At 36.6% G+C, this 23,474-nt stretch overlaps 1 protein-coding gene across 1 annotated transcript in view; it reads left to right on the top strand.

Annotated features, from left to right (window-relative positions):
• Window positions 1-23,474, top strand: part of MANBA (mannosidase beta) — a 122,642-nt gene that overhangs the window by 11,587 nt on the left and 87,581 nt on the right. The window contains exons 2-6 of the mRNA XM_069098617.1: window positions 3,075-3,169; window positions 4,419-4,524; window positions 7,007-7,177; window positions 8,365-8,488; window positions 23,048-23,223. Of these exons, the coding sequence (XP_068954718.1) occupies window positions 3,075-3,169; window positions 4,419-4,524; window positions 7,007-7,177; window positions 8,365-8,488; window positions 23,048-23,223 (672 nt within the window). The remainder of the gene's footprint in view (window positions 1-3,074; window positions 3,170-4,418; window positions 4,525-7,006; window positions 7,178-8,364; window positions 8,489-23,047; window positions 23,224-23,474) is intronic.

Here is a 23,474-nt window from a genome sequence, read left to right as displayed (position 1 = left end):
AAATGGCAAACCACTCCAGTCAGAAAGAGTCAGACACGACCGAACAACAGGCTAAATTACGCTCCTCGACCATACATCTTAAGGTCACTGGTTTTACTGTCAATGTATTATTCATGTTCATCCTTTAGCTGTTTGTCACTTGTCAGGTTCCGAACCTTTTTTGTGTATGTGTGTCATGACCCCTGCAGCAGACTGATGAAGCCTGTCAATCTCATCTCGGTAGGTTTTCAATGTATAAAGTACATAGGATTATGACATCAAGTCAACAAGCATTTATTAAGCTCCTATTATTAACAGTAACTAGCATTTATGGTGTACTTTAAGGTTTGCAAACCACTTGACATGTATTATTTCATTATTTCAACAGCCCTGGGAAGTAAGTGCTAATACCATTCCCACATTACCTATGGGAGAACTGAGGCAGATAGTGAATAAATGACTTGCCTAGGGTCACATAGCTAAGATGTATCTGAAGCTGGATTCAAAAACTTTTTTTTTTTGACTCTCAAGTGTAGTGCTCTATCCACCAGGCCATCTAGCTTTGTACTATGTACCAGGCACTGTGATAAACCCTGGGGGTACAAAGAATAGCAAAAAACAGTGCAAGAAGCTCATGGTCTAATAGGGAAACAACAACCAATCGTGTATAAAGGAAACTAATTATATTGACACGTAGTTAGCAAAATCCTTTTTTTTTTTTAAGTTTACTGAATCCAGATTCAAAATGTCTAATAGAATTACTGAGCCAGGAGTATGTCTGGGAAATGTCTACCAGACAGTGAAAATAAAAGGGCCAGGGTCTCTCGTTGCATCCTGAGTCATCTCCAGTCATCCTGGTGAATATCTGGTCACTGGACCCAGATGGCTCTGGAGGAGAAAGTGAGGTTGGGGACCTTGCATAGCCCTTCCTCACTCAAATCCAAGTCAACTGCAAGTCATGGCATCATGTCCCTGATGCCATGGTTCTCTGAAAACAAAGGACAAATACACAACAACTTATAAACAAGCAACTTAACAGATCTATTAAGTTTGAGGTTGAGTGCACATGAGGTTTTCTTTCACAGAATGGCTATGTCTGGTCAAGGATTGTACATGTTAGGCAGGTCTAAGTGCAGGTCAGGAGCATGAAGGATGTTGTAAATGGAGCCATAGAAGGGATGCTTTAAGTATTGCTATATCATGTGCCATTTGGGCTCCAGCCTTTGATATGAAGGACCTCTATTTAAATTTTTTTTGGGGGGGGAATGAGTCTTTCACAAAATACATACATACATACATACATACACACACACACACACACACACATATATATAGCTTCTTTAAACGTTATACATTTTTTAGAAATTAATTTTTCTCTCCCTCCTATTCCACCCCTCCTTTGCACAATTAAAAAGACAATCTTTAATGCAGAAAAACAAATTCCCACATTGACCGTGTCCAAAAATATGTCTCATTCTCCATTTGAAGCCCATCACCCTTCTGTCAGGAGGAGAGTGCAATGCTTCATCTCTAGTTTCCTAGACTTAATGGCTTATCATTGCATTGTTCAGAGGTCTTAAAAGTTTCTTTTTCTAATGTTACCATTGTATAATTTGTTCTCCTGGTTTTGCTCACTTCACTCTATGCCAGTTCATAGAAGTATTTACATTTTTCCTGAAATTGTCATTTTTTGGAGTTGTCTTTTAATGACAGCAATATTTCATTACATTTCTTTATCATAATTTGTTTATCTATGCCTTAACTACAGAACACTCTAATTTCCAGTTTTTAACTACAGTATTTTTGCACATAAAGGTCATTTTCCTTATTGGTCTTTTTTGAGGATATACTCCTTCCAATTGAATAAATAGGTATGCCTTTCTGTATTTCTTTTGGCTCCAAAATGTCTCTTATTTCTGACCTTTTCCATTAAAAATCCATAGAAATACTTTATTTGATTAATGGTTCATTTTCCCTGGTAGTTTTGTTTTAACTTTGTTTTTATGGATAGATTATTTGTGGTGGCAAACCTTTTTATCTTTTACCTTTTAAAATATTGTATTCCAGATCTCTTTTTCTTTTAAAAGATAGCTGCCAAGTCTTTTGTGATCCCTACTATGGCTTCTTGGTGCTTGACTTCTTTTGGGGAGAAGGAGTGGCTACATATATTTTTTTTAACTTGGAAAGGCTGGATTTTGACTATGACTTTCCTGGTAGTTTTAATTTTGGCATTTATGAGATAAATGTTGTATCCTTTCTATTTTCACTTTGGTTCTAAGAGTTCTGGACAGTTTTCACTTAAAATTTCTTGAGATTTGGTAACTAGCCTTTTTTTTTTATCATTCTATTCTTGCATTATCTTTCCTTGACCTGTTTTCCAGGTTTTTGAAAAAAAAAATACTCTGAAGCTTATAGTCTTTCTCTTCCCCCCCCTCCAATCTTTTGATTTTATTTTAATGTATCTTTTTGTCTCATTGAGTTGATTTGTTTTTGGTTCAGCCATAATATCATAAGATATTCAGTTCTTAGGTAGGGTTTTCCACCATCTGTTCTAAAGTATTCATTCTCCTTGTTCTTTCCTTCTTAGCTATTCCATTAAAAAAAAAAATTCGCTTCATTTCTTCTAGGCATTTTTATAATCCTTGTGGGGACTTCTTGTGGGATGGCTCTCTTCCTCAGGGATTGCCCCAAGGTATCTTTCAGCCCAAGGTATTCCTTACAATATTTGATGTTTTCCTTGGTTTGTTCATTTCCATAGCTTCAATGTGTGGGGTGGGGATGGGGCAAGCTCCTGAACAGTAGAGGCAGACCATGCCTAACTCCTGAGTGTGGTAGTGAAGACTTAACCTGTTTCTCTGTGTTTCTTTAAAACTTTGTTCGTTCCTTCTGTGTATTAAAAAAAAAATTCAGTGACCATTTTTTTTGGTCAGCTGTTTCATTCTAAATATTTTTGGGGATCTTATTTTATTGGAGGTAGAGTTAATAGTTTAAAATCTTTATTCCTAGTTTAATTATTGTTAGACATGACATAGATTTTTCAATTTTTTTTTATAACATTGTTAAGTAAATACTATGACTTTTATTTGCACCTACAGGACCCTTACTATAGATTTAATGACCTGAATTATAGTTGGATCTCCTTGGATAACTGGACCTACAGCAAGGAATTTAGGATTCCCTTTGACTTCAGGTATGTAGGTTTTGTTTTCTTTTTTAAACTTCTAATAAAAATCTTTATAGACCAAATTTTGGAATAAAATATAATTCAAAATTCATCTCTTAAGCATCAGGCATTTTATAAAGTGTGCTGCCTGTTTGCCACCTCCCCACGCCTGTCTAGAAGTAAGATGAGTCTTTAGAAATACATGATTTTTATCCTGTGTTCCCAGACCTGAGAATTGAAACAAGACTTTCCTATCTGGATTTTAGGATGCTTCTTAATATGTTCCTGCTCTATATTATGACCTTTTTGCACATTATTCCTGAACATAAACCCTATTTCAGTTAATCCCGTCACCTTAATGTTGCCCCTAAATGCCATACTGGTTCTCATTTCCTTGACTTTGCTTATGCTACCTTCCTGCCTCCACTTTCCTCTCCCATTATATGACCTTATTATGCTTTAGGGTCAAGCTTATATTTAACCTTATTATGAAGCCTTCTTGACTAGTCCCTAATGACTATTCCTTTCATAAGCTTCTGCAGTACTTAGTCTGGATAATGCTGTATAACTCTTAATTATATTCTACTTGGTATTGGTTTTTTTTTAGTTCTTGTATAGTCTCCTTAGCTGCCTAATTGCATTTTAACTGTTTTTTTTAATTAATAGGCATTTATCTTTTTTCCCTCTCATTGAGCAAGAAAAAAGTAAAAACAAAACCCTTGTAACAAATATATGAGTAGACAAGCAAAACAAATTCCTACCTTGGCCATGGCTAAAAATAAATGTCTCACTCTGAGTTCCCTAATTAGATTGTACGTTCCTCTGGTTGTAGGAATTGTGTCCTACATAGGGTTTGCTAGAATTTTGAGCATGTGATGGTAACTCAAGAAATACTTGCTGGTTGAAGTTAGGGAGTTCTTTAGTTTTAATAATTATATTTGTATTCTACTTTGTACATTCAGGTTACACATTTACTATTCCATTTATATTCAATCCTACGAGATAAAGAATTTCAAACACATAGAAATGATGTTATTCTTTCTAATAAAAAGTAGTGTTTTCTGTGCAATAGAAATTCCCATAAAAACTATATATTTTAGGTGTCTTGAAAAAAAATTAGAAATTCTCCTTGAAAGAAGCTTTTTAATTAAATGTTTGTTCCATAAAGTGGTCATATGCCTCTATTTCCATTAGCTAGTAAGGAAATTTTTCTTAAAATATCACTATTAGTATTAAACGATACATTACTTAAAATCTTTTTCTTTATTTTTCTTAGCAAATTGCAGAAAGTAAATTTGATTTTTGAGGGAGTTGATACAGTCGCAGAGGTTCTACTCAATAATGTCACTGTGGGGAAAACGGACAACATGTTTAGTAGATACGTAAGTAAACAGTGTCCAGAAGGAGGCATAAGGGTTAGGCTTTTCCTTCACATGTGTTAACAGGATTTTACTGAGCTAGTCTCTAACCTGGGAATGACAAAACATTTTTAAACTCCCCGAGGGCAGGTACCATCTTGTCTCTATTCTTGGATTAACTCTGCCCCTAGTCTGTGCTATGGAACTATGTACCTTTTTGGAGTCCAATAAGTTGGAATTTTTGTCACTGAAAATCTGTTTTCAAAGTTTTCACATTAAAAAAAGATTGATTGTTTTTGGTTTTGGATGAAACGTGTTCTTCAGACATATTTCTTTTTACATTTCCATTCTAGGATTGCCTGTGATCGTAGTGGCATTATTTTTTGTTATCCAGCCAGTACACAGAGACTGGTGCAATGTAAGGAACTGTCAATGTGTAGGGAATATTAAAGACAGTCATTTTCTGAACGAACACGGAAGTTGATTTTTAAGGAAATTCTGGTAACCTATGTAATCTACCACCTAATTTGGGACTGCTTTCTGCAATAAAATGTTTAATGTAGTAGGTAGGTCACAAATACAAATCCACTTTTTTTCACAGTGCTGCAGTAAGCATAGTATTACAGTAGTAGATGCATTTTGAATTCTTCATAACCTTTGGAAGGTATAAAATAAAAAGGGGGAGCACTCCATAAGAGTGGGCATAACTGTGAACTCGTGTATATCAGTCCCCTAACATCCTGGCCGGAAAAAAGTCCCATGAAGGAAATTTTCCTCTTGAGGGCATAGTGAAGAGCATCTTCTTGTATAAAGGACATAAAGGTACTATGTCACAAAAGGTAGCACTCAGTGCATAGTGGAAATGTTGGACAATAAGGAAGGGCCATTGGCGACACCATGCCCAAGACGCAGTGACTTGTATCAGCTGTCATCTGCCAATCACACACGCCATTCACAAGCCATTGTACAGAGAAAAAGTGTTCAAGAAACAGTCAAGGATTTAAATGTTTTTTTTTTTAATTTCCAAATACAAAGTAGAGCCACAAAAGAGGATTGTATATGAAACTATAGATTTCTAATTCCTGTAACTTGTTTTTCCTTTGAAGTATAGAAGAGATTTGACTGGTAACATTCATAGCTGTCCTGCTTGTTTGTTTTCTCTACATTGAAATTTAGCCATGGCTAAATTTTCTCTACATTGAAAAAAATGCTTCAGTGATACCCTTGCTCCATTGCCAGAAAGAACAGCAGGATACCTTGTATCAGATACACATAGTGAAACAAAACAAACTTCCACATTGTCCATGTCCAAAAAAGGGCTCATTCTGTACCTTGAATTAGTCACCTTCCTGCTGAGAGGTAGGTAACATGTTTCATTGTTTTCGCCATTATCTCTGGGGTATTTCAGACCTGAAACATTGTTGTGTAAATTATTCTTCTGGTTCTACTCACTTCAGTATACATCACTTCATGTAAGTCTTCCAAGGTTTCTTTGAATCCATCCCTTTCCTCACTTCCTTATGTCACAGTCATATTTAATTATATTCATCCTAGAATTTGTTTAGTCATTCCCTAATTGATGGTCACCTCCTTAATTTTCAGGTTTTTTGCCACTACAAAAAGTGCTGCTATAAATATTTTTATATGTAGGAATCCTTTTTCTCTTTCTTTGGTGTCTTTGAGGTCTAGGTTTAGCAGTGGTATTGTTGGGTGAAAAGGTATGCGCAGTTTAGTGTCTTTGGGGACGTGGTTCCAAATTGCTTTCCAGAATAGTTGGATCAATTCACAGCTCCTCTAATATGAGCCTCTTTTCCTACGGTCCTTCTAATAGTTGTAATTTTCCCTTTTTTGTCCTTTGCCAATCCTGTGGGTATGAGATAGAATGACAGTTGTTTTAATTTGCATTTTTCTAATTATTAGTGATTTTGAGCATTTTTTCATAAGTCTATTGATAGCTTAAATATCTTCCTTTGGGGGTTGAGTGTTCACATAAAAAGTGGAGTATTATAGGGAATTACATTGATTTTTTTTTTTCAATTCTGAGATTAAAAAAAAATAGAAATTCATGTTCCAGTTTGTGTACCCATTCCAGACATTAGGATATGGAAACACATATTTTCTGCCCTTTTTTTTTTTTCTGGCTTTTCTTTCTTTCTTTTAGAAGTTCCAAATTGTAAGGCTGTTGACTTACTTTGAAAGCTAAATTCTTCAAAAAGCACTAAAGAATCTCAGGCTTGTATCCCATAGTAGTGTGTGTGTTACTATTTATTTTTAGAAATATCATTCTAACAGGAGGAAGACACAATTTGTAAATCTTATTTGGGAGGAGAGTTAATTTAGGATAGAGGTATAGAACCAAATGACATTTATGGGGTGGATTTTCTGTAGAACACTTGAATTTTTCTTTTTTTTTCTTTTTCATAAATTTCTGGATTTATTTAAATTTTGCAAATCAATCTCAGTAACACTGTGGCCACATATTTCTTTTTTTTCCCTTTTAACTTAGACCTTTGATATTACCAAGGAAATCAGAGAGCTCAACATTATCAAGCTTCATTTCCAGTCAGCAGTTTCATATGCTGCTCAACAAAGCAAGGCTCATACAGGGTATCGAATACCACCTGAGTGCCCTGAACCTGTCCAGAAAGGAGTGTGCCATGTTAACTTTATTCGAAAGGTATAACCTCTTAAGTCATTTGGGGTTTGGGCTTGGGGATAAAAGTGAATATAAACTATTTTCAATATATACTGATGCTGTGAAATAATTCCACTTGAGCTAATGCTATTCCATTTTTCTCGAAGTTAAGGAAAGCCAGACAGTAACAATTTAAATGAGAACAGGGTGGCCAAATTCCCAGGCCCATTGTAAAAACTGTCTGATTCAGAGAGTGTTTTGTATTTTCTTTGTTATGATCTGACACTGTGAAATTCATTTTTTTTAAAGAAGTAAAAACAAGGAGGAACATTTTTCCTTTGTTTTCTTCTTTTCCACCTCCCCTCCCCTGCCCTGCCTCTTTTTGCTAAACTGGAAATGCAGTGGCCACTCACAGGCCAGATCTCACCACCAATTGACATGGGAGTTTTGATTTTCTCTGTTTTTGACCTAGATTAGTTCCATTCCCTCTAAGCAGTCAGGCAGAAGTATACCTCACTGTATTGAGACCAAACTTAGCAGAGACCCCAGTTGACTGTAGCCCTACCATGCTCAAGTGATAACCTTTAGCTTTATCTGTAACAAGGACTACAGGTGTGTATTACCACACCTGGCATGGAAAATTCCTTTTCTTGTTATTCTTACAAGTGCTGGGCTTTGTGTTTGAACTTGAAATATGAACTAATATTGGTTTTGCTTGAAAATTGATAGGCAAATTGATTTCCATAAAGGGAGGGATGGGAGAGTTAAGCAGAGTGAAGTTGGTCAAAATTGGTTTGTCATAAACATTGGTCTCTCTCCCACTGTTAAGGGTCTTGGTGGAATACTTTAATTAGCACAATTTTATTTGGGGGGAGGAGCAAGTGGGAGTTGGTAAATACATTTGATTAATTCCATTAAAAATCCTTACATTTAAAAATTATCTTATATGTTCATATGTTTTTTTCCCTGTTCTTTGTAATTATATTTAAACTCAGATAATTGGGAGGATTTGGTAGCTAACAGGTAGTTAAATACTATTTACTTAGTAATGTAATAAGCTAAGCCAAAAAAAAATGCAAGATAGTCCTATGGGAATTGTGTGTTATTGCATCATTTCTGATAATTTTATATTGCTGCTTCAGTCATGATACCCTCCATATAGAAAGTAAATATTTAGACCCTTTGAATGATTTTCAGCAATCAAAATATTTTTTTTCTTGGGTTTACAGGAACAGTGTTCATTTAGCTGGGACTGGGGTCCTTCCTTTCCTACTCAAGGAATATGGAAAGATGTTAGAATTGTGGCCTATGATCTTTGCCACTTGGATGACTTTACTTTTACTCCTACTTATGGTAAGAGAGGATGATTTTTTAAAAAATAAGTTTTTATTGATATTTTTGGCTTTTGCAAACTTCTCATGATATCACTCTCCCACCCTAATCCCATAAAGTCATCTCATATGACAAATAATTTTTTAAAAAGAAGAAGAAAATCAGCAAAACAGATTCATACATTGAAAATGTATGCTGTGTTCTGCCCATATGGACCTTTTTCATGTCTCTTCTTTGGGACCATGCTTGTTCTTTGTAATTTTGTAGCATTCATTTTTTATTGTTTTGTGGTTGATCTTTCATTTATGTTATGGTCATTGGGCATATTCTTTTTCTGGCTTTGTTTACTTTGCTCTGTATCAGTTCACATAACTGTTTACATACTTCTTTGTATTCATCATAATCTTCATTTCTTTCAGCTTAAGGTAATTTTGTTTTTATTGCAGATGTTGGTTGAACTTCTGGGCTATAAAAAATTGTTATGTTTATAGTTCTGGGAATTTGGGACTTGTTTTTCTTTTTTAGGAGTTATGACAATTTTTAAAAATTGTGGAAATTATTCCTACATTGTATTTAAGTGGGGAAAATTCTTAAAATAGAGCAGGAGAGAGACTAGGACTAGTTATATAAGTCTGGGTACCATCCACTTGGAGATGGTAATTGAACCCATGAGAGCTGATAAGGTCACTGAGAGAGGAAGAAGAAGGCTCAGAATTTGTCTTAAGATACACTTGTATAGCTGGCTGGAGTTCAACATTCATTCAACAAATGCTGGCTATAAAAATAGTCTGAATTAAGACTTCTCCAATATAGGTTTCCCCCTAAAGTGGGATCTTTGGAGGAAAGTTATATTTAGACACAGATTTATTCTATAGAGATTATATATATAATATATGTTTATATTTATTATGTATATCAATTTATAGACACATAGATCTATATAATAAATCTTTATATATCTACATCTATACACATAGATTATATATAGATTATATAGGTATGTATTTCTTAGCTCTATAGATATGTTATACATCTTTATTATGTAGATCTATATAAGAAATCTATATTTATCTACATGTATACACATGCTTATAGACATATATATTATTTGTAGATATATAAACAAATTTATTCTGTAGATGTAATACAGAAATCTTTTAGCTAGATCTACATTTATTATATAGATCTTTAGATATAGATTTATGTCTTTAAATCTATATAACAAATAGATCTACATCTGTGCACACATAGATATATGTAGATCTATAGATATAGAATTATTCTATAGATATATTTGTAGACATGTAATTCTATACTTATAGACACACATCTATAGATCTGTAGAATAAATCTATATAATTACATCTATACACAGATGCAGCTGTATAGACTTATTTTATAGATATATTTTCTATATAGAGCTCTATCTATATAATATAGGTCTGTAGAGCTATATTTATACAACTCCACATATACACATAGATATATAGATTATAGGTAGGCATATAGGTATGGTTTTATTATATAGATCTATAGATATATCTTCATTTATTATATAGACTTATAGATGTGTAGATCTAGATAATAAATCTATGTCTACGTATAATCTACATCCCTTTACAATGTGCGTATAGGTGTGCACTGAAAAATAATTACGGAAAATTATTATGAACACTGGTAAACATTGATTAAATTCCTGCAATGTGTGAGGTACTGGGCTAAGCACTGGGGACACAGTTAATAGGTAGAAACCCCTGCCCTTAAGGAGCTTACAATCTGAAGGGGGAGACAGCACATAAGAGGAGGAAGGAAAGGAAGCGACTGCAGGGGAGCGCAGGGTACCCTAACCCTAAAAACCCTGTCCTGTTTGGGGAACAGTAAATTTCTTTTTTTATTATGCTCTTGATAATAATAAAAAAAATGGACATTTAGACATACAAGAAAAAAGAGGATTGTTAATCTTAAACTATAATGTGCAGTTATTTTGAAACTGTCTATTAAGTTTAATACATTAATCACTTCTTTGTGTCCCTTTTTAAACTTTCTTCTGTGTATTTAAGATGTTTATTGTTGCTCTTATTTTTGCAGAAAGTATTTCAACTTTCTGCCCCTCTCTGCCTCCCTGCCCCCACATAGAAGCTCTCCCGTGTAGCAAATATGGTCAAGCCAAGCAAAATAATACATTGGCCATTCTTCTGGAACTCGTCTGTCACCTCTCCGTGGGAGGCAGGCTTTGTAATTAGTCTTCTGCAGCTATAATTGTGTGCTGCATTTTTCAGAGCTCAGCAGTTTTTCAGAGTTGTTTTCCTTTATGTCATTGTGTAAGTTTTTCTCCTGATTCTACTCAACCCAGTCTCCATCAACTTAAACAAGTCAGCTGAGGTTTCTTTGAATTGGCCGTAGTCATCATTTTTTTTTTTTTAAGCAATTGGGGTTAAGTAACTTGCTCAAGGTTCCATGGCCAGTTATTTCTGGGTGTGGTGTGCTGAGTATCTGAGCCCAGATTTGATCCCCAGCTCATCCCAACACTGGAGCCGGCGCTCTTACTTGCCGAGCCACCTGGCCACCCCTAAGCAATCAGGGTTAAGTAACTTGCTCAAGGTTACATGGCCAGGTGTTTCTGGGTGTGGTGCTAAGTGTCTGAGCCCAGATTCGAGCCCAGATTTGATCCCCAGCTCATCCCGACACTGGAGCCGGTGCTCTTACTTGCTGAGCCACCTGGCCACCCCTAAGCAATTGGGGTTAAGTAACTTTCTCAAGGTCACATGGCCAGGTGTTTTTGGGTGGGTGCTAAGTGTCTGAGCCCAGATTCGATCCCAGGTCGTCCTGACACTGGAGCCGGTGCTCTTACTCGCTGTGCTACCTGGCCACCCCAACGTAGTCATCATTTCTTGTGGCACAGTGATATTTCATTATGTCCATACGCCACTGTTTGTTCAGTTGTTTTCCAATTGATGAGCGTCTTCTTTATTACTCATTATTTTCCTCAAAGGCAAATGTAACAGAAAGTGTCAGTAGCTGCCTAGCAGGGGATCTCTGGAAAGTGGGGAAATCTGAGAATGGAAAATAGCTGTGAGAAGTTGGGGTTTTAATTTTGACTAAAACAGATACCTCATTTTCACTTCCCCTCCCCGTTTGCCACTCTCCTGTTCACTCTGCTCCTTGGGCTACTAGCACTCATGAGACTTCTCCTTGTTGTCTGGGAGCTTGTGTTCTATTGGGGAACCAACATGTCTACATATAATTAAGTGTATATGAAATATAGAAGCGGTAATGGCTTTGGCAAGTAATTGGGAAAGGCTTCCTGTAAGGTGTGGAGCTTGAAATGAACTTTGAGGGACACTAGGGATTCTAAGGGCAGCTGCGTGGTGCAGTGGATAGAGTGACAGGCCTGGAGGAAGACCTGAGTGCACATGTGGCCTCAGACACTTAACAGCAGTATGACCCAGGGCAAGTCATTGAACCCTGATTACCTCAGTTTTCTCATCTGTAAAAATGAGATGGAGAAAGAAATGGCAAACCACTCCAATATCTTTGCCGAGAAAGCCCCAAACGAGGTCACAAACAGTCAGACACAACTGAAATGATTGTCCAGCAACAACAAAAGGGATTCTAAGAGGCAGAGGCAAGAAGGAGTGCCTTCCAGACATGGGAGATAAGTTGTACAAGGCACATAGATGGCATATAAAATGTGGCATGTGAAAAGCAGCATAGAGGCCAGTGTGGCTGAACCATAAAGGTTGTTAGAGGATGTAAGATATGGTAGGGTTGAAATGGTAGGTTGGAACCCAGGGCTTCATGGATTCTTTAAATGCCAAATAGAATGGCTCATATTGGTACTTAGAGGGAATTATATACCCAGTTGGTGCCTTCTGATTGATTCATTGCCTAGGGAACCACTGGAGTTTGTTGAATAGGAGAGTTTCAGTCAGAACTCATTATTACTCATTATTATATTTCTTTGGTCTTTATGTGAAGGATGGATTTGAGGAGGGAAACACTTTGGTGATTCTTGTAATCTAGGCAGGAGGTGATAAGAGCCTCAGTTAGAATGGTGGCGATGTGAATGGAGAGAAGGGAATGGATACAAGAGATGTTGTGGGATTGGAATCACTTGGTGACTGGAAGGCTGCTTGTGTCCTTGATAGGGAAATTAAGACGAGGGGATGGGCTTGGGAAAAAAGATACTAAGTTCTGTTTTGGACATGTTTGAGTATCAGATGCTTGTGGATTATTCAGTTTAACATGTCTAATAGATGATGGGGTCCAGAGCTCAGAAGAGAGACTAGGTCTGGCTGTATAGGACCAGAAGCCATCTATTTAGAGATGATAATTTAATCCATAGAAACTAATGAGGTCACTGAGAGTGTAAAGAGAGAAGAGAACACAATAAAGAGTCGAGGGGTATGTTCACAGGGTCAAAGATCCAGGGGATGGTCCAGAGAAGCAGAGTGAGGGTAGTCAGAGAAGAGAAGCATGAAAACCCAGGGAGGAGACAGTCACCAGCACAGGTAAATCACCTGTGTGAAAAGGTGCAGAGAAATTAAGGATAAGGACTGAGGAAAGGCCTTTGGATTTGGCAATTAAGAGATCAGTGGTGACTCTGAAGAGAGTGGTATCAGTTGAGTGAGGTTAGAATCCAGATCACAAGAGGCTGAGAAGTGAAACATCCCCAGTACCTGGCATGTGCTAAGTGCTTAAGAAATATGTGTCGACTGACAACTTCACTCACCGAAGAGAGAGAAGTAGAGGCAACAGATGGAGATGAATTTTTCTAGGTCTTTGACTGTTAGGGAGAAGAGATATTGTGTAGTAGCTTGAGAGATGAAGGGCCAGGTTGAAGATTAGGGTCAGCAGGGTCAAGTGCAGCAGAAAATTAAGGAGGGTGAGGATTAAGAAGTAGCCATTGGAGCTGGCAGGAAGGAAGGAAACTTAAACAGGTCAGCTGAGGCTTCTTCAAATTGGGTGTAGTCATCATTTCTTATTAATTTATTAAATTATTATTTATTAAATGCCTGTCCTATGTGCCAGGCACTGTGCTGAGTGCTTACAAATACAATCTCATTTGATCCTCACAACAACCTTGGGAGGTGGTACAGGTGCTGCTGTTATCCCTATTTTGCAAGTGGGGAAATGGAGGCAAATAGAAGTTAAGTGACTTGCCCATGGTTACCTCAACTCTCCCCCCCCCCCCGCAATAAGTATGTGAATCCAGATTTGAACTCAGGTCTTCCTGACTCCAGGGCCAACATTCGCTCCACTGCATTACCTAGAGTGATTTCATTGGGGATAGAAACCAGGTTCGCAAAGTGGTGAGGAGTGAGTGGCTAATGAGGAAATAAAAATAGTGAATATAATATACTTTCTAGAAGATGAAGGATGGAGAAAGAACTGGAATGATCACTTGAGGGCTGCTAAGGTCAGTAGGATTTTACTTTTCTAACCTAGATGAAATGTTGAGTGGTGAGATCAGTCAAGCCAGAGATTTGAAGGGTCAGAGAGGGGGAGGATACCTCGTAGAAGATGCTGAAGGAAATATTAATATTTGTGGTCCTCACTTTTAAGGAGGTCTCTCTGTGAACCTCTCATAGAGAAACACAAAGCAAGTAGGAATATGATGAATGTCTAAGAAGAGGACCAAGTACTATGAGATGAGATGAAGGGGGAGAGGGCTTCATGGAGGAGGTGGCCATTGAGCTGGGTCTTGAAAATGGACCAAATCAACAGGAGGTATGATGGAGGGGAAGGGGAAGGTACTGAAGGATAGGGAGAAAGGGGAAAGCATGATAGAAGCATAGGTTGTGGGAAAGTGTAGATGTTTTCAGTGGAGAGTGAATATTCTAGTTTGGATGGAACATGGAATGTGAGAGAAAACTAGGAAAGAGGAACTTGAATGCCACACTAGGGACTAGTTAAGATTTTCTCCAGCAGACAATGAATTGAAAGTTTTTAAGTAAAGAAAATAAGCAATCAGGCAAAGTAATATAATATTCAGGAATGCACTTTTATTCTGTTGCATTTATTTGGTTCATGTGGTGGCAAAGTATGGGATAAGAGTTAAATAAATCCATATTCAAATCTTGCCTCAGACATATTGACTATATGATCTTGGGCAAATAACCTCTCTGTGGCTCCATTTTCTTATCTCTAAAATAGGGATTATAATAGCACCTACCTCCCTGGGTTGTTGTGAGAATCAAATGAATTAACAATGTAAAGTGCTTTGTAAACCTTAAAGCACCACATAAATGTGAGCTATTGCATTAATTCTACATTAGCTGATGTTATCACCATTTTACAACGTTTTATGTCACTCACTCTCCTGGACTTGTCCAGTCTTCTCTTCCTACTCCAGCGGCTCCAGAAGGAACTGCTTCTGTGTTTCTGTCTTCAAACTCATGGCTGCAAAAAAAAGCAAATTTAGGCCATAGGATGGGGATCCTTTTACAACAATCATCATTTTATAACTAATACTTGGCTGGTAGACTCTTCCGTGATGTTTTTTTGTTACTTGAAGGTATTATTCAGCAAAGAAAACACCTTGCTTCTCCACTGTCTTTGATAGAATTGCATATATTTTGCAGTTAGTATACTCTGCAGTGTCTGTTGTTTTTTTTGCATCTGCGAAACAAAACAACAATAACAACAAAAAAACTAGTAAAGATTTTTATCCCAAGGTTCATTATTTCTTCTCCCTCTGTATCTGTTTGTTTTCATCTGAAAGCAGCACAAATCAAAGTACTGTATTGATTTTTTTGAGGATTCTGGCCTATGATTTTGAACTTGAAATGAGGAAACTCCTAGCAATTCAGATTGGCACATGCTTTGCAAAAGCTGGAAGGTCTTAGGGGTTAAGTGAGTTGCCCAGGGTCACACAGCTTATATATCAAAGAATTCAGGTCTCCCTGACTTGGAGGCCAGCTCTCTGTCTCTGTCTCTAATGCCATCCTGCTTCCCTATTTCATCAATTCTTTTTTAAAAATTAAAATTTTTATTGATATCACCTGCATCTCCCAATGTATCTATTTCATTCCTTCCCCCTCAAGGAGCTGTATATTTTAACAAAGAATAAAAAAGTTAAAAACCATAATACATTGGAAAAAGTCTGACATTATCTTAATTGTTATATACCCATAGTCATCTCTCTATTTGAAGAACGGAGGGAGGGAAGGTACCTTTTCATATCTTCTTTGGGCCCACATTTGGACATTTAGAATTTCACAGGATTGATTTAAATTATTTTGCTGTTGTTTCTTTTTACCGTGTAATTATTGTTTGTCTTGTTTTCCTGGTTCTGCTTACATCACTTTGTATCACTGTGGAAGCCTTTCTATTTGTCTTTGTTATATTCATCATTTCTCATAATACAATTAGATTCATGTGCCACACCTTATTTATCCATTCTCTCATCAGTGGGCATCTACCTTGTTTCCAATTCTTTTCTGCTTTAAAAAGTGTTGGTACAAATATTTTAACATATATGTGTGTATGTATGTATGTGTACATGCGTGTATACATATATATGCATACACAATACACACATTTTGTGGAATAGCAGTGGAATCTCTGACTCAAAGAGTATGACTTTTTTTTTTTTTACCAAAACAACTGAAAAGTCCTTGATCTAATTCTCATCAAAAAAAGTCATGACTTTTGCTGTTCAGATCACATATTTGAATTTATTGTGAGAAATGGTGTAAGATGTAAACCTAAACCTAATTTCTGCCAGAATGCTTTCCATTTTTCTTAGCAATTCTTGTTAAATAGGGAGTTCTTTCTTGGATAATTTATTTTTTGGAAGATTGTCATACAGTGAGTTATCGTATTTAGCCGTTTCTGATTATTTTTGAAATAATTTTTGAGTTCCAAATGCCTTCCCTCACTGCCAACCTCCTTGAGAAGGCAAGAGCATTGATATAGATTATACATATCTAGTCATGCAAAGCATATTTCTGTATCAGCTATGTTGCAAAAGAGAACAGGCCAAAAGCCAAGAAAAACAAGGTTTAAAAACTGCTTTGATCTGCATTTAGACTTCATCAGTTCTTTCTCTGGAGGTGGATAGCATTTTTCATCATAAATCCTTTGGAATTGTTTTGGGTCATCGCATTGCTTGAGAATAGCTAAATTATTCACAGTTGATCATTGTACAATGATGTTACTGTCTACAAAGATCTCCTGGCTCTGCTCATTTCACTTTGTTCTTCACAGGTTTTTCTGAATCTGTCTTGCTTGTCATTTCTTATAGTACAGTATTCCATCACAGTCATATACCACAACGTGTTTAAACATTCCCCAATTGGTGGGTGTCCCTTCAATATCCATTTCTTTGCTACCACAAAAAGAACTGCTATAAATATTTTTGTAGCTATAAGAATTTTTCCTTTTTCTTTGATCTCTTTGGGGTATAGACTTAGTAGTGATATTGCTGAGTCAGAAGGTCTGCATAGTTCTACATATTTTAGGCATATTTCCAAGTTGGGAAGGTGTCAGAGTGAACAGTGAATGAATGCTATTGATTTATGGGGGAGTGGCCATGGATCACTTATCTATAAGCTAAATCTATAAGATTTTTCATATATTCATAATCAGAATTATATAAGTGAGTTACACATCACACTGTTTAGAGGGCTCAAATTGAGAAAGTAGACTTACATATCACCAAGGTAACCAAGAAAGCTTAAACATAAGCACTGTGAAATAAAAGACAGCAATACAATGATGATCATCGGAATGAACTAACATCAGATTTCCTTGTATCCTAGTAACCCACTCTCACTGTCTATTTGATCAGCACATTTTGTGTCCTAGATGTCTCATCTAGTCAACTGGTCCCCGGAAATCTCTTGGACATTCTAGAATAGGCCTCATTCTCAGGGCAGCTCTGAAGGGAGGCTCTGCTTCTCTGGTTCCAAATCATTTTTAGACAATTCTGCTAAAATCTAGTAGTAACAAGACTTAATACAATTTAATATAATCTCTTTAATGTGTTTTTTTCAAACCTGAAACTTGAGGGAATTGAAGAGATTTGGACATCAAGTAGTTAATTGAGGAAATTGGGTGAACTACCCTGATTCCATCTTATGACAATTCTGGAGCTATCTCGGTTCCCTTTCTATTCAATTATGGGTCTAGTCCAACTTCTGTCTTGTGAGAAATCTTTATATAATTGCAGGAATCGGGAATAAACATTATTGTGTTGTTTGAACCTAACCCTTCGGGGCTAGAAAATTGGACCATTGTCTATATGCTGCTTAAAGACCCTTAACTAAGGACCTAGGTTATGCTGACCATAAACTCAGTCAGATCCAAACATTGATAGGAGAGTTTTCTCATAATTGTACATCTCAAGAAACCCATATGTGTTGTCTGAAAATTGGCCCCATATTGGTTAATCAGTTACTGTTTCTATATTTCTTTGATTGTATACAGACACTAGGGGGTAGAGAAATACCTCTTTTTCTGGTTTTGGAGAATTATAGCTATTCACTCCTCAAGACGCTCCCAATTTACTCTTTCATCCAATTAGAAATCAGATTACTTAATGCTGTCTTGTTTCCTTTTAATTAATTGTCCTTATTTGATTAGTTGTTTTTAATGCATAAAAGTTTGTTTCCCCCTGTATTTAGGGTCTATTGCCAAAGCTGAGAAAGGCTACTGATCCCAATTTGTTGGGCCATTGCCATTCATTGCTTAATAAATCAAAATTCTCAGAAACTCAAGCCTTTATTTCCTCAGTCATTTCATCTTTCACCCACCACAGGTGTGAGGTTGTAGCTCAGAGTTTTTTAAATTTGCATTTCTTATAAATTAATACTGATTTAGAGCATTTTTTCATATGACTACAAATAGCTTTGATTTCTTCTTCTGAAAATTGCCTGTTCATATCCTTTGTCCATTTGTCAAATGGGGAACGACTTATATTATTATAATTTGACTCAGTTCTGTATATATTTGAGAAATGAGGCTCTTTTTTCAGAGAAACTTGCTGCAAAAATTTTTTCTCCCAGTTTCTGCTTTCCTTCTAATCTTGGCTGCATTGATAATTTTTTTTGTGCAAAACCTTTTTAATTTAACGTAACCAAAATTATCCATTTTGCATGCTGTGATACTGTCTGTCTCTTGTTTAATCATAAATTTTTCCTTTATTCATATATCGGACAGGTAAACTATTCCATGCTTCCCCAATTTGCTCCTATCACCCTTCATTTCTAAATCATGTACCCATTTTAACCTATCTGGGTATACAGTGTGAGATGTTGTCTGCCAAACACTTTAAAAACAAGTCAACCCACTGGCCGTGTCCATTTATATATTATCTCACCCTGCTCATATTGTTTCCCATCTCTTTGCTGAGAAGTGAGAAACCAGCATTGTATTTCCACTTATCATCCTATCTGGTACTGAGAGAAGAACAGAAAATGAAAACTCTGTGTGAAACTGTGATTCAGCGGGGCGGCTAGGTGGCTTAGTGAATAGAGCACCAGCCCTGGCGTCAGGAGGACCTGGGTTCGGATCTGGCCTCAGACACAACACACACAAAAAAACTAGCTGCGTGACCTTGGGCAAGTCACTTAACCCCAATTGTCCTCCAAAAAGCAAAACAAACAAACAAAAAAGAAACTGTGATTCAACTGTCATGTGCAGGTGTTTTAATATTTCACATTTATCATGGTAGTTCAGTACTCCCTGCTTGTCTTTGTCCTCTTCTGCATTTTCTTCAGCTCTCTTCTGTTTAGTAATTCATTGATGTTTCTTTTCTTTCTTTCTCTATCTTTGTCACTCTCCTTCTCACTCACAGTCCCTCTCTCCCCACCCCCAAAAAGCCCTTCCTTGTGAAAACCAAGTATTGACAAGTGAAACAAGTTCGTACATTGGCTGTCTGTCTCATTTTGTATTTGTAGCTCATCGCCTCTGTGCCAAGAGAGGGAAGTTTGGTTAAGCAATTGTTTTCTTGGGTCACAATTGGTTATTGTGTTGATCATGGTTCTTAAGTCTCTCACCCTTGTTTTTATTTACTGTGGTGGTCCTATCCTTATATAAATTGTTTTCCTGGATGTTCTTGGTTTATTCTTTTTCATTTGGTATAGAGCTTTCCAGGTTTCTCCCTTTATCATTTCTTAGAATGTAATAATGCTCTGTTATATCTATATATCATAATTTGTTTAGCCATTCCCCAATTGATTAACACCTCTGTAGTTTCCCCCCCTTTTTTTTTTCTACTACAAAATATTCTCTCTTAAATATTTTTTGTACATGTGGGTCCATCTGTTTTAAAACTCCTTGAGGTATAAATCTTGTAGTGATATTACTGGATCAAAAGATTATGTCCTGCACAATTTAGTGACTTTTTGGTTATAGCTCCCACTTGTTCTTCATAAGTGCTGGACCAATTCACAGCTCCACTAACAGTACATTAATGTTCTTGGTTTCCCATAGCACCTCCTACATTTATCATGGTCCTTTTTTTTTTTTTCATCCTTGTCAATCTTATGGATCGAAGGTAGAACCTCAGAGCTGTTTTCATTTGTGTTTTTCTAATAATTAGTGATTTGGGGCATTTTTTCATATGGTTGTTGATAATTTAGATTCATTCCTTTGAGAACTGCTTGTTCATATCCTTAGACTATTTTACTATTGGAGGATGACAATAATTAAATTATACAATTAAAGCATTTCTGTATAGATCTTGGAACTATAGAACTGCATTTATTTATTTAGGTGCAATAGTTTTTCAGTTTTGTGTGATCATAGTTTACCATTTTTGTCTGATTCTCTCTACTCCTTGTTTTTGGTCAGAAACACTTTCCCTAAACACAGTTGTGATAGATATTTCCTTCTCAGTTCTTTTAAATTCTTTATGATTCAAACTTTTATTTCTAAGTCACAATTTGGAACTTAACTCAGTATATGTTGTTAGACGTTGTTATGCCTAGGGTCTTGAAGATCTTGTCCAGCTCTGATATTCTGTGGTTCTTTCTTCTATGCCTCATTTTCCTCTAAAATAAAAGTTAGAAAAGCAATACTTGTGATAGAACTTGGGTTTTCTGGAAACTCAACATTGAACTAATCATGATTTTCAGCATTGGTTGAGAAAAATGGTGGACCAAGATCAAGTTGTGCAAAGAATATTTGCCTCCCAGAAAGTACAATTTGAGTGAATTACTTGTTAAAGGAAAAACAAGTACATTTTTTTGTAGTTAGTAGACCAACAATTTAGTTGTCCCAGTTTGCTATTTGAAGTCCCCTTTCCCTTCCCCCCCTTTCCTCCCAAAGCTAAGAAGAGGTTGTGGTTGGATTTGTTTTTTTTTCACCTCTCCTAGTGAATAAATGCACTGTTTTATTTAATGTTTTAAGGATAAAAATGGCAGCCAGCACTCCCTAGAGTATTCTGAAGTTTCCAAAAATAATCCCATGTCTGAGCTAAAGCTAACTCAGCTGAAGTTTCCATGGAAAACCTTTATAGGAGAAGGGCAGATTTATTCATTTCAGGTTAGTTGCTTCTTGGCTCCCTCTTCTCCTTCTGAGTCACTACCTGGCCACAGGAACCTGGGTATGTGTATCTGTTTCCTTTTTTTGGGAGCCTCTCTGAGTCAGCTTGAGAAGAGATTAAGAATTTGGACAATAAACCAGGGAACTAACCCTTCAACCATATTTGACATCATAACCAGTATACTAAGTAACTGGTCTTGCTGTTTTCTATACTGTACTTTGCATTGGACTTTATAATTTTTAAAATTCTGGTACATACATTTTACCCTCCCAAGGTCTTTGGAAGTTATGGGACTGGGACCAGAACCAAGGTCAATTTAGCCTCTTAGTATGGTGATCTGCCTCTCTCAGTTGACACAAACTTTATCAGTTCCTCCTATGTGCCAGATACTCTGCTAAATGATGGGGAACACAAAGCTGAAAACTGACACCATCCCTCCCTGTGGCAGGAACACCTTTACATGTAGGCTACTTTCGTTTTTCCCTAAAGGGGTAATAAAATCAACCTAAAGATTCAATTGTCCCAGGGGATTGTCTTTAAATCTTTGACTTTGGGGCCAGCTTGACTGATCAACCCAGTGCCATCTGAGTTAACACACCTCCTGACTAGCATGTCACCATTCAAATGTGGAGCTGAGTAGAGCAGTATCCAAATAAACCAATGCTACATCCCTGCTTAATAGCTTGTCCATGCTATTGTTATATAAGCTTATTTTGTTAAGTTTTGTGGAATCTGTGAGCTTCCCATTTTGTTACTGTCACCAGCCCAAATGCCAGATTGGTCTAAGGAAGGCCTGAGCAAATAGAACTTTACATTTGTTTAGTTTATTGGACGTCAAGTGGTTCACCCTGGGCTTCATCTTTAGGTGGAAGTGAATGAGATATGCTTTCAGTATTTCAGTTGTTAAACTTCTGAGGACTGGAATATGATGATGAAAACCAGAGTTGTGTTAAACATTTCTCTGTGATCTAATGATAAAGGCTTTCTTCTGTTTCCTCATGGAGTGGAATGTGTGATGCTCATGTTTCGAAGGCTGGAGCAGCTGAGTACAAGATAATAATGGAATAATAATAATGCAGTAATAATAACCAGAAGATGATAAGGGAATAGCTCATGATCATGTAGGGGCAGCCGGGTGGCACAGTGGATAGAATGCTAGGCTTTGAGTCAGAAATCTGCTCTCAGACACTTACAAGCTGTGTGACTCTGAGCAAGTCACTTAATCTCTCTTCACCTCAGTTTCCTTATCTATAAAATGAGATTAATAATAGCATCTACCTCCTGAAGTTGTTGTGAGGATCAAATAAGCTATATGGCATATAGTAAGTACTATGCTATTGTTGTTGTTCAGTACTGTTAGATGAGTGCTGTCATTATCCCTATTTTTTTTTTTTTACAAAGTGGTAAAATGACTTGTCCAGGATCCTATAAGCAAGTTAGGGAGGCAGCATATGAACCAACATTCAATTTTTTTCCCTTGCCTCCCCAGTATGCAATACTGCCTACAAATGAATCAAGTTATTGAGACTTCTAGTACTTGGCATTTGTTATTTGAGGTCGTGCTTGGTTAAATTGGGAATTCATTGCCTACTTTGGCCAGTGTAACAATATTGGCCTGCTAAGGGGCTTCAGTCTCCATCAATGTAGGGAATCATGCGTGAAATTATACATCATTGGATTATTAAAGTATTATGTATGCTATCGTTTTAAAATTATGTTATCTTTTCAGTCAACAAAAATTATTTTCCCCCTCTTACCCCCATTAAAAAAATGAAAGCAAAGTTTTTTAAAAAATAAATATGCATAGTCAAGCATAAACAAATTCCCATATCAGGCATGTCTTAAAAATGTGTGTCATTCTACACCCTGAGCCCATCATGTCTCTCTCAGAGATGGGCATCCTGCTTCATCATCATTCCACTGGAATTATGCTTTGTCATTACACTGATTAGAGTTAAGAAAGTATTTATGGATGTCTATGGGATCACAAATGGTTCTGCCTTCTTGGTGAATTTAAAAGAGCCTGGAGATAATACTAACCCTTTTCTATACATATATTTTCTTTTCTTTTTCTCTTTTTATTTCAGTAAGCAGTGCCAGAGAGTGGAATCTTAAAATAGAGGCTTATTTTGATGTAGTTAGCTCAAAACCATTTGGTGGCCAAGTAACAGTGAGCATTCCAGGTTTGCAGACCCACCAGATATATGACATTGAGCTTCATCCTGGGAAAAGTATGATCCCCTTGCTTCTGAACATCAACAAGGTAAGAGGCTGATTCTTGCTAAGAAGCATATGGGATGAAAACGAGGCCTTTTTCATTTTCAAAGGACAAGAGACAAGAGACTAAGTGAGTCATTTGTCTCCATATCTTGATTCCTTTGCATTTTTAAAATTCACACTTACAAAATTAATCCACATTGTGTATTCTAGAGAACATTTTCTGCCCAAATCCATTTTGGTATGTTTCCTTTCCCCTTCATTTTTAGCTTCTGTATAAACTACATCTTTTCTCTA

Source organism: Petaurus breviceps, unplaced genomic scaffold (assembly GCF_028583685.1).
Source record: "Petaurus breviceps papuanus isolate PSGF00001 unplaced genomic scaffold, PetGlider_PUasm1.0 126, whole genome shotgun sequence".
Classification (NCBI taxonomy): domain Eukaryota; kingdom Metazoa; phylum Chordata; class Mammalia; order Diprotodontia; family Petauridae; genus Petaurus; species Petaurus breviceps.
Note: the sequence above shows the minus strand (reverse complement) of the source record. Positions and strands in the feature narration are given on the sequence as shown.